We start from the raw sequence: 12925 nt of genomic DNA on the forward strand, positions 1-12925 counted from the left end.
ATTCTTGTGTAACGAGCAATCTGCCCAACACACACTCACACACTCACACACTCACACACTCACACACATCTACACACGTATTCAAATTAGTGTGTGAGTCTGTGAATAAACGTAAATGCAAGAAAGTGGGGAAAGTATAGTTTAAGCATTAAATAGAATTGTAAAACAGAATTCCATAATCAGTCTCTTGACTTACAACTACATACATATATGTAATATTTAGAGTAACTAGCAGATAGATGATGAGTCTAACGAACTATTTCAAATGTTCTTAAGCACAACTACTACAAAGCTTTGCTTCCCTACATTGATTCGTGTGACCTTAGAGGCGCAATTTTAATTGTTCGATGCTTCGGTTTAACTTATTAATGTAGAATGAGATGTTAAAGTATTATGCTAACTTCAATTGCGGAGCATTTCAATCACTATAAGTGAAAAGTGATGAACATATGATTTGTTATGCTTAGATGTCGCAAGGACTGACTCGGAATACTCATTTTTGCGTTAACGTCTACTATTTGAATGGCTTCGTAGAGCTTTTTGTAACAGACAGCTACCAAGCTTACTTTGTGACTCGGCAGAAAATTGGCTCAAAAAATAACTCAATTTACGTAACGTACACGAACCTCTAAACCGAACAGGCGACGAAAGTCGTGCACGTATGTTTGCCTTCGGGATCCTCGTCGGCAACTCCCACAAATTATTTTCCGCACGACGACCACGAGGCGCTGCTTCTCTGAGCGTCGAGCGTCGAGCGTAGAACGTGGAGCGTAGAGTGTCCTCGTTGCTGCTTTCGCTTAGACGCACCCACAAAGCACTTCAAATGCCATTCAATTCAATTGAAGTGGTGCTAGAAGGCGTTAACCAACGAACGCTCAGCTTGCAGCTTGAGCCATAGCCTCGGTCGGTGCTTGCCGCTTGCCGCTTGCCACTTGCCGCTTGCCGTTGTGTTTGAGTGCTTTGCTGTAAAAAGTGCGCAAAATCCTTATCGTCGAATAAAAAAACTGTTCATCCAGCCAATTGCAAGAGCCAACAGTGAGATTTTTGTTTTCTTTGTTTATTTGCTTTTTCTAATTTATATATATATATATATATATATATATATATATATATATATATATATATATATATATATATATATATATATGTATGTATGTATATGTTTTATTTGGTTTATTCATATGCATTTATTTTTCATACATATGTATGTATTGTATGTATATATAAATGTATATTGCTGATATGGTTTCCATATGTATGTATATATACTATATATATTGTACTTATATACTTATATAAACTTATCGTGCAAAAAAAAAGAGCATCTATTGTATTAACAAATATTACATATACTCGTAAATTCCCATTTAAAAGCATTTCATTGTTTGTTTACAATATTTTCAGTATTCTAATGGCATACATACAAATGTATATATTTAACGGTAATATTTCAACATCCTATCCATATTCATAGTTTCTACATATGTAAATAGCTCTTATAATTCATTGGATGATATTTCATTGTCTTCGTATTGTGATTACATAGTTGTTTTCATAATTGTTTGCTATTTTATATGCAATTTATATAGAATTATTATTAATTTTATGATTCTTTAGCTGTTTGACTAGTGGTATTTTTTTGGTTTATTGTAGAATTATGTACACACGCAACATTGTTTTAAAATTATTAAAAAAAACACACACACACACACAAAATACTTTGTATTTTCTATACATAACTCAAATGTAAAGAATAAATATATTAAACAAAACATTTTTATTGCATGACACTTGGGTTGAACATTTGACCCTTCATATTATATTTCCTATTTTTTCATTACCCTGAATATCTTAAACTGAGATAAATTTTCCTATGTTATCAAACGATGGGAATTAGCTGAATTATTATGGAGTGTCAATAAACCTAGTGTGGTCCATTTGTTTAATAGATGTATGTTGAAATGAAAATAATGATGTATTAATTATGTATTTATAATTACTCAAACTTATTGCAAATTATGATCACTATTATTATAAACTTTTTTCCTCATCTCTTTGCTAGAACTATATAGTTTATTCTTAACGGTAATATTTACTTAGGGATCTCTTATTTTGCAGAGTTCTCATATACATAAATATATGTAACATGCCAGTGTCTTAGAAGCTCTTGATTTTGTTCTCGAGTTCGGTATTTTGTCATTCTTTTGTAAATGGTATCGATTCGTTTGGAAAAAATATCTGAATCGTACACTAATGAAAAATGTATTACATTAGTACTAGATGTATGACTGTATTCCTATATTCATGTCAAAGTGCGTTCATTCAAGTTAACTCTGTAATGCGGATTTGCATTTTGGCAAGATTCACAAGGCAATTCCTTAAACATGAATATAAGAGAACCAATATGACTTTCACGAAGAATTAAGGATGTTAGTTTAGAAGCCTTTCCGTAGAAGCCTTATGGGCATCACATACTCGGCGCAATCTGAAGTCAGCCAATAATCAACAAATTAATCGTGTAAACTGTAATTGGCATGCATAACTATTTGAAAATCTATTGTGTTGAATATGAATTGATATATTTGAGGATATACGGACTAACTTATGAGATACCTAACATATAAATATGTATTGTGATTATTTCTACTCTTAACGTATATAATTTGTATAGGCCTCTCATTTAATATAATTTTATGCGGACAAATCAATGCGTATTATTTAATGTAATGTATGTTAATTCTCATAGGTTAGTTTGCTTGGCAAGCTTGGAAACTTCATATGCCACATACTCGTAGATATTTATATGCAAGTAGTGCGCTCAGAGGTGCCTCGATCTTTTCATCATCTCTTTATCTTATATCTTTATACACAAACATTTATAAACATTTTCTATTCATATGCCATAGTTGTGTGAGCATGTACATATTTATCATATTATTCATTACAGCGATCATGCGGACACAAATTCATAATGTACTTCGCTATATGTTAGGTTCGAGTATGTGCTATATATTATATGCATATTTAATGTTGCGTAATATTATATATGTATGCATACCATAATAGATATGTGTAAATAGTATATTTTATATGTATGTAACATATGCCAGCATTGTATGAATGTATTGATGCGTGAATGTCTGTTTATGGCTAAATAATACGTACAATTATAAGTATTATTGCTATATTGCAATTTTCATTTTGATTCATTGAAAACTGTGACATTTTCTACTTCCACGATCGCATTGACAGCTTAACCAATCATCTGCAAACTGTGGAATCATCCCCGGCGCATATTGAATGGGGTGCCGCCAGAAAGAGTTTGCCATTAAAGCAGGCACACAATTGGAAGACTCGGTGCATGTGATCGCGACTCTGCGCAGATCCTAGAATTGGTGGTTGCGCCGTGCGCAGATTGGGCATTAGAATTTTCGATGACTCCAAGCGTAACTATTTCCGAGATGCCAAGTCATGCCAAAGATAAGAAACAAAGTAGAGAAGGGTTTTTGTTCGTCATATGATATAAGAGCTAGTATTCCGTCTTAGAATATGGATTATTTATGATACAGCGGATTGCAGCGGACACAAACAAGTCCACTCTAAGGGGTATTAATATTATTGTGAACAAAATCAAGTACATACACTGCCGTCCAGTGCCCGAAGCTTAACATCTTCCAAAGCTAGCAGTTCAATGCCGCCGGCTCGAGATTGCAAGTTAATGTCTTTGGCTGCAGTTAGATCTAATTGACGTGTAGGAGACTCTAATCTGAAAAGTTAAACAAAATGCATTAATATATACATATATAAGTAACATTCATAGACGAATCATCGGTTAAATATTTATTTCAAAAATATTAAATCAATCTTTAAACTCATCATTCAAAAGTGGAAACATTTTAAGTTTAACGGTTGACACCCCACGACTCTAGAAATCAAAACCTAATAATAATAGCCAATTCGAGTTTAACAGTCATTAGAATAATTTTGTGGTTTAATTTCGCCACGATCGTATTGCAATTTAAATAAACAACTGCGTTGGTAAACAAGATAAATTCTTCATATCAAACGGAGGTATATTTTGTATTGCTTAATTGATTGTATCACAGTGACTACCAGCGAATTGGTTCGTACTCATATAATAAATATTGGCACAACCTAACAATATATTGACAATTATGTGAATATTTTTGGTTAAAGTATAAAACAGTCCATTTGCTTTTTATGCTATAGCTTATTTGTCAAATCCTGTCTACACATCGACATAACGTTCAGCACAATTTGTTAATTTTCATGGAAAAACAAACCGGCCATCAGCAAATTTGTCAATATAAACGTTATTACAAGCATTGCAGTGCTGTTAATGGTCCGTATACACAGATACAGCCTCAAACCCCTACTATATAGTGTGGACATTGACAAACAGAGTCAGTACACCCTGTCATTGAATAAGGCGAGTTATCACCACAAATGTCCCAATGTAAAGCCAACGATTTTCACAAACAGCAAAAAAAAAAATCACTGCCCCAAAGCGCTTTTCAACTCACTCATCGCAACTGATGCCGATTTCAATGATGTGACGATGGCGATCCCCACACACACACACGCACACACACGCACACACACATGCGTTCATACAAATAAACGTACTTGCATGCATGCATAGTATAAGTACATATATATATGTGTACGTATGTATGTATGTACAGATGTATGTATATGAGTACGAGCATGTGCAAATATTTTCACTCTCCAACGAGCTGCGTACGCACATGCATGCATACGTACATATGTATGTATGTATGTATGTATGTATGTATGTGTGTATATACAAACGGACAAATATATAAGCCAACACCTCGCGAGTGGCAGTGTTTTGTGTTTGGATTGTTGCTGTTGTTGTTGTTGTTGTTGTTGTTACTGTTGCTGTCGACGCAAAGGTGATGGTGACGTTGACATACACCGTTGAACAGCAACAACAACAGCAACAGCAACAGCAGCGGCACGGACGCTCGGAAAGTGTTTGTTTTTAATTTTTTATTTCGGAGATTTTTCCATACCCGGCTAATGTGTTTGGTGTGGGCATACTCGTACATACATACGTACACACATACTCGTACATACATAAATAACTGCACACATATTCGTATGCATTTTCATTCATACATACGAGTATTTTTGTATGAAACATGTGATATGAATTCCGCGAAATTTATTACTCTTGTCGAATTTCAACACTGCGGACAATTTTGTTGTGGGATTCCACAAATTTCGTTCGTTTTTTATTTGAGTTACTTTAATGACAACAACATGACAGCTGACTAATCGCCTCAAACAAAACTGCCTTAGTTATCATATGTTAGATTTACTCAAAGTGCTAAACGTATGTACTTTATGTATGATATGTATGTTATAATAGAATTCATTGGACGAAACTAAATTTAGCGATTACACAAACAAACTTGCATAAGATGACATTTACCTTAGTTCGCGGCCTGGCTCGGCACGCACATGCGGGGTTTGAATGGATTCTCGAAAGATGGCCCCTCCCTCGCCTTCGATCCGCAACGCGTGTGCTCCAATTGTGACTTCATTTCGATTTACGGAAAATAAATTTCGACCGGTTGTGTCGTTGACGCGAAATCCCGCTGACAGGCATTCGAACTTATCATGACCCAAGAATAAATGATTCTCGAGTACGCCGTTTGGGTCACGTGTATTTATTGAAAAATTACGTGACGATTCTTCATGGAATGGTCCCAAGTTGGTTGAAATGAGATAAAATTGATCAAAAAAAAAAGGAAATAAAAAACAAAAATAGAAACGTTAAGAAACTAGAGAAATGTTTAAATAACCTTACAAATACGAAATGTGTATGTTTCTCTTAAACATGTTATTTAAAAGCGATTCACAATTTTCATTCAGTTAATAACTCATATTCAAAATTCATGAATAATGTTCCGTTAAACAAAGAGAAATACAAAAGGAGTTTAATTCACAACACCACGTACTTATGTACATATGTATATGCATATGGTAACATATGCTTATCGGTACTTGACAGCCTTTCACACGCTAACACATAGCCAGCAGCTTCTATTTATCTGATGCTTTCTAGATGCCTTCAAAAGGTTCTATTTGTTATTTTAAGTATTGCCGGAACACCCGAATGTCCTCATCTGTCTTCTACGTCCAAGCAGTTGATCTGATTTGGTTAATCTGTTATTGGGCATCTTTTGCTGACACAGTCAACACCTCCGATCTTATTTGATAAAGTGTCACTTCCATTTCACCTCTACGTATGTACACAGCTAACAGATACATATGCAGATATGAATGTATCTTGAAATGCTCAGCTTGGGTGCAAGTAAGCTTTTGTTCACGGCCTGTGTGCGTATCTATTGATTTATGACTTTAGTCACACCAGAACACATTTGTCGTGACCAGATTCAACGTGAACGTTAAAAAACGTTCAAATCCAAGGTTGATGTTTGAATTTCAAGATTGAATGAGGAGTTGTGTAAACAGGCGATGCAGACTTTCGGATTGTAGTTTTCTTACCTTACGTTACGAACGTAAGAATACAATAGATATTCGTAATGCACCTGACTTTCTTATATGGTGGTCATAATTGGTCACGTCGAATATGTGATTGCGACTTCACATTTAACATTCTTCAAAGCCAGAGTAATTAACTCAAGCCTCAAACTTACCTATGGAGATGGGCTGTCCATGCCGAGAACGTATTGAAGATGCGCGCAGCATGTCCATAATTACCGCCTGCCCTGAGAGTTGAATGCCTCCAGGTAATATCTTTAGTTGGCCCATGCCCTCCTGATATGAATTTCAAAAATCAATGGCTTAATGTGATGACATAATGATGATGGGCTTACCGTCGAGAATTGCATAACCTTGAGAATCCATAAAGTCAGTACCAAATTCGTAATAATTAAAAGCATCAATAGCAATAGTAATGTGTAAAGACACTTTTTCCGCCAGCCGATTAGACCCAAATATATCTCGATGCCATCAACGAAACTAGCCGCACCTTCGTGTCCGTTCGTAGTTGTGGCTGATCCTTTGCCGTCGGCTATAACACTACGAATACCTCTGTCAACGTTGGCCTTGTTCGTCATTATGGTTGGCGTCTTCGAAGATGTAACAACACTGCCACTCATACCGCCACCGCCACCGACACCGCCGCTACCACCACCGCCGCCAGCATTGTTGTTGCGTGCCATGACGCTCGTTGGATTGGTTTTACTCTTACGCATCTGTTTAGGTGTTGTTCCCTGATATTGTTGTTGTTGCCCGGACACTACAGGTAATGTCGTTGTAGTTGCTCTACAGATTTCACTTTCTGCTCTGCTTCCAGAGAGCATCGCTCTTAATAGTTGTAATCCTTCCGGCTAATAAGTATTTTCGTGGAAGTCGAAGTATTAATCGGTATCTGTTTCCAATGCCGATTGAATTGTCAACATCTGTAGGTATGTAACCTAGCGTGTGCACATAGTCAGTTGAGCTTAAACTAATTTCCAATCGCGAGTATGAATAATGATGGTTTAGGTTCGCAAAAGGCACTTGCTTCTGGTCCAGCAGTGCACTGAAAGGTGCTAAACACTTCTGTTCCTCATTGCATAGCCTCTGAATTTGAATGTTCTGTTTTACCAAATGTTAAGGAGGTACCTAAAATCATAAATTGTAAATTTTGCCATTTAAATAATAACTATTCATTTTTGATGTGAATCAAAACGGAGTGCATCACATAAATTCAAGTATTCCCCTTTTATAATATATTATATATATAATATTGTATTTGTATAATGTTTATTGCATAGATTTGTTGAATAAAGAAATACTTAATATTGCTTGGGAAATTCCCGTTGAATTTCGCTTAGTGTGTTAATTAATTATATGTACACACATAAATATATGTGCAGAAAAATATAATCTTTGCTCCGTGAAGGTTATATTTTTACGTTTCACGTTTTCAATACCTAGACCACTCAAGAAAAAAAAAAAACTATTTCGAAGAGAAAACCGTCTATAATTAGAAAATTGTGTGTGTATTTTTTCGTGTGGTTTTCATGGTCATCGTGAGTACAGTGATGAAATATATTTTCGTCCGCGCCATAAAGTGTACAACTAAAGTGCAGATATTTTTATTAAAAAGACTTATTTTTATTTTTCTCATATGTACTTTAGGATTCATTATTATTTACAATCCCAATCACAAACCAAAATACTCGCTTTACTCTTAATTCATGGTCATAATAATTATACGAATAGAGAATATAGTTCGTAAAGCTTCTTGTTTATGTTGAATTTACCAGCAATCTTAGAACTGAGAAGAAAGAACTGCTGTGTTTATGTATTTGGGGTAATTAAAGTGAATTCAAGCAATTGGAGATAATTTGTATCTCATTATTTTGTTTGTTTACTCATTGGGGATTTTGAAAATCAAAGTATACCCAGGAATTTCAGATTGGTGGTAGAACCTATAATATTTTACTGGCTTTCTAGATCTCTTATTGCTTAATGTTGATATTTAAGTCAGCAAGCGAGTCAAGAAAAAAATTTAAGTACTCTGCCCAATGCATTCACAGAGGAAGTGGTTAATTAATTCATGCAAATGTGTAAAAAACTGAATGTTAAAAATTTGTCTGTACGAGTATGTCTGCAAATTGTATGCGTGGGTATTAGACTAGGTGACGGATCAAGATATTTCAGAGGGCGGACCTGCTAAGTGGGCGTGGTCAGATAGAAGATCTTCACAAAGACTGCCCAGCTTAGTGAGTGTGAATACGCGTGCTTCTTATGAATTGCTACTCAACAGTTCGGCTTCGACTCAACTATTGTTTAACTGTTTAAAAATGGCTTGCCAAATGGCCAAAATGGGCAGACTTGCCAAATGAGCGTGGTTAAGCAGAAGAGCTTGAGAAAGATTGCAACATGACTACATACAATAGCTGCTTGAAATCAGTTGCCTCTAATCAGCAGTGGAGAACTTGAAGGCATTGCAACTGATGCGAAAATTTGGCCAAATGACCAAAACAACCAATGACAAACCAAAATATTGGAAAGGTTGGGGTGGCTAATTACTTTGGAATAGTGGCCGGTCAGGCGGGATTATGATTTACGAGGTGTACTTGTGTGTATTATAAAGTTATGCCCAGATTTATTATTTATGATCGGATACTCAATACACCGACCCGCATATTTTTGTATTTATTAGTCAAATCTTTTTTGTGTGTATTCGATTTAAAAGTACGAAATATCGACGGAATTTACTCTGAATTATTGTATAGAAGTCTACCATGGAGCTAAAGTTTGACAGCAAGTCAGAATAGCGAACTTTTTATGTATAGAAACAAAGTTTTTAATATTAAATAATGAGCAACTTTTAATTTTGAAAATTTGATTATCACTAATTTAGTCGAAGAGGGCTCAAAGCTTCTTAAAAGATAGAATAACATTACTAAAACTCGTTGGAATACGAAGTTCCGATTGAAGTGCGAATCAATTAAATACAAAGAAAAACCAACTTTTCTTTATAGTTAGTAAGTCCATAATATGACATCGGGAGTGCACAGAGTTGCACATTACAAGTGCATGCACATAATCTAAAAAGAGAACTTGGACAAGCAGTTCGGTCCGACTAGAGTAATGGTGGCCGGGGAACGTGCTTTGTGAACGGAAAGCTTGTAGTGCAATGCAAATACTCTGAGACTTGATTTAGTATCTACAGACAACCGGTTATTAGACGCTCTTGAATGGCGGGCAGAAGGTTTACAGGGCGGAAATAAGGACTGTAACTATTAGCTGCAGTGGCTGCAAAAACAGATGACAACTAGCACGTACACTCAGTTTTAGTTAAGAGATATAGTTGCCGCTTAGTTAATGTCGCACGTCTCCATTGTTGTTGTTGTTGTTATTGTTGTTGTTGTCACACGTTTTTATTACCACATATGAAACATTTGCAGCAAATGTTGCAAATTTTTCGGCCAGCAGTTGTAGGTGATGTTGGGTTGCGATAGTCAAAGAAAATTACTTCTAAAACTGAGTACAAAGGCGCATAACATATGTATATATGTAGGAACATAACATACGTTCTCATTTTTGTACTTAGTTCATGGTTGGAACTTATCGGCTTTCTGTTTTCTGCATTTCGACATGCTTTGTACAAGTATTTTTGAAAATTTTGCCGAGCTTCATTGATTAATTTATTTGAATATTATTTGCCAAATATCATGCTTTGATTGCGATCAAAATTGGAAAATTTTCCGAACATGATTGAATTGTTTATTTGACTATTATTTGCCAATTATAGTGCTTTGAACGTGATCAAAGATTTTGAAAATAATTTTTACCTATATCTTATTTACCTATCTATTTCCATTAATTATTTGATCACTAAAAAAAGATTGCATTTTTTTTAGAGGAAGCATTTAACTGCGGGTATTTGATGTACTTTAAAAATGCAACATACTGCCTTTCTGTCATCATATACATAAATATTTTCATACATGGCATAAACTCGTAAAAACAAGTACAACAACTTATTTGCATTCGTTTTGGTACAGTGATTGTGTGCGTTAAAATGTTTATGGAGCTATACACACTTTTAGAAAAGGAAACTTATGCGAAGTTGTTCAAAAGTCCTTGACAATGGGTAATTTTAAGCGAAGTGGGCTTATTTTCAGCAATAACTAGACACGAAACACGCATACTAAGGCCAAATTCAAGAAGGAGGCGCCCGGCCCATAGGCAAAGCACCCGGCAGTTGGCCATTTGTTCGTAAATGGAAAGTATTGCATTGTCCTGCTATTAAGTTATCAACAACAGCAAACACACATGTTCGCAAAAGTTCATGAGGGTCCGGCACATAATTGTTGCGGTGTCTATATTGTCCCTGTATTGTATAAGTCCGTTAGCTTCTCGAGTTCTGAGCGGAAATTTCATATATTGTTGAAAGTTCCTAATACGACCTTCTAAGGAGTTGTAGTTGTTTAATTGTATAGTGTCCGTAAATTGCGACAACAGCGAACTTCTGGTTGCAATTGCGATTGTCGTAGTGAAACATTTCCATACAAAATTGATTTGAGTTTGTTTAAAATATTCGTTTATGCCTCCCTTAAATTAAGCAAAATTAATAAAACTGATATTTTAGCTAACCAAATTTAACATATTCATATTTCTCGTTTGATATTTCTAATATTTAATACAAGTATGCTATTAAAAATGAAATGGAAATATAAGACAACTTTTAATATTTTGACACACCAAATTGCTTTTTATATCTTCGCAAAGCCAGTGATGTTATAATGACAGCAATGGGCTGATCTTTAATGAACACTTTGTAGATACATTTTTAATTTTGTTTATTAAGATTATTTCTTATTACAAATCATATTATCAGAATGAATTATGGTGAAATATTATTTTCTACAAATCACAACAACTTTATAGGTGAACATTATATTCTCTCGATTTTACGAATTATTGCTGGCAAATTACCCATGTAAGGATGAAATACTTTTTGTGCCAAAGAGTCATACTTACGGATTTGTTATTTAATGATAAACTTGAATGTTAACACACGCGATTTCCTGAATATGCCGGCAATTGATTCAGAGTCGTAATTAGATTTTAACAAATCCAAGCTTTAATTATGCATAGACGTTTCCACATTATTTTATTATTACGGCGCAAGGAGGTATTAACAATTTATTATTTTGTTAGACATATTCACAATTCAATTTGTGATTGTAATTGTTATAAGACGACCACAGAACGTGTAATGCTAACTTGAGAAATTAACTTTGAGTCCGCTTAAAAAACACACCGGTTTTAACTATTCATTGCAAAAATTCACACGCTTTCGAAAATTGATCACAAGTTTGTTGAAAAAAAAATATTTATAAAAAAAAATAAAATTTGTCGATAGCGAGCTTTGATAAGTTAACAATTACTTGATAGTGCTTGACCTGCACTGCCGCTTCCGTGTTCTGATGTCGGGAACGATTGAAAAACAACTGAAGGCACATTCACTTTGGCGCAACATCAACACTTCCGTGGCCGCTGCGGCGGCAGCCAGTGGAAATTGGCACTGGCTGATACTAGCAGCTACTAAAGCATCGTGTCTATAAAGCTTTTGCCGAATGCTGGCCAAAAGTTTCACTCAAACACATATCGGGCGCACGTTCGCACTGGTAGGTCGGGTGCGAATACTGAGTCGGGTCATCGGCTGTGCTCGGTAAGAGCCTCGATGGATTGTTTACGTTTGAGCACATGCAACACGTGGTTGCTGGCACTTCAGTATTGTTTACCTCCTCATATCAGGCGGAAAATTGCCTATTTTATTCTATTCTAACGTGTTTGATAATCTGTTCTTAATCGAGATTTTTTCCATTTCCATTTTTATTTCGCAATATATTAATGAAAACACTAATAACATATATTCATTTAAATGTACATATGTACAAATGTTTTTGCGTGTGAGCAGTTAATGCAAGCATAGAAGCAAAGTGGATTTAAACATAAACAATTCACTAATCACCAACATTGTAGAGTTCTTTTGAGATGAGCCCAACACAGTATGTGAGTGCTTGTCATGTTGGGACAATAGAATAATAATAATAAGATGATGTGACCTTTTTTAAAGCAGACGAATGCCTAATTTCTTAGAATGCTTGCGAATTAAAACTGTTTTCAACTTTGGCTAAAGCTAATAACTTTTCTGTCTATCGTTAAGAGTGCTCTAATAGGGTTGTCCCCACATGCGTCGTTTTAATTGTTCCTAGCAACATCTGCTCAAGAGTTGTGGCGCTCCACGCGCTTGGAGGTGCGGCATATGTAGCAAACCGGGTTCCGGTTCCAACTAATGAAGCAAAGATCTTTTATACGGTCAAGGGACAGTCCTCCCTTG

At 35.3% G+C, this 12925-nt stretch overlaps 1 protein-coding gene across 1 annotated transcript; it reads right to left on the reverse strand.

The window, feature by feature from the left end:
• Positions 1 to 1188: 1188 nt before the first annotated feature.
• Positions 1189 to 11885, reverse strand: LOC133848541 (delta-sarcoglycan). Its single transcript, XM_062284157.1, has 6 exons — positions 11560 to 11885; positions 6891 to 7683; positions 6711 to 6831; positions 5480 to 5741; positions 3643 to 3766; positions 1189 to 3450 (listed from the first exon to the last, which is right to left on the reverse strand). The coding sequence occupies exons 2-6, from the start codon at positions 7377 to 7379 to the stop codon at positions 3262 to 3264; spliced, it is 1185 nt and encodes a 394-aa protein (XP_062140141.1). The 5' UTR covers positions 7380 to 7683; positions 11560 to 11885; the 3' UTR covers positions 1189 to 3261.
• Positions 11886 to 12925: the final 1040 nt, after the last annotated feature.

This window comes from Drosophila sulfurigaster, chromosome X (assembly GCF_023558435.1).
Source record: "Drosophila sulfurigaster albostrigata strain 15112-1811.04 chromosome X, ASM2355843v2, whole genome shotgun sequence".
Lineage (NCBI taxonomy): Eukaryota > Metazoa > Arthropoda > Insecta > Diptera > Drosophilidae > Drosophila > Drosophila sulfurigaster.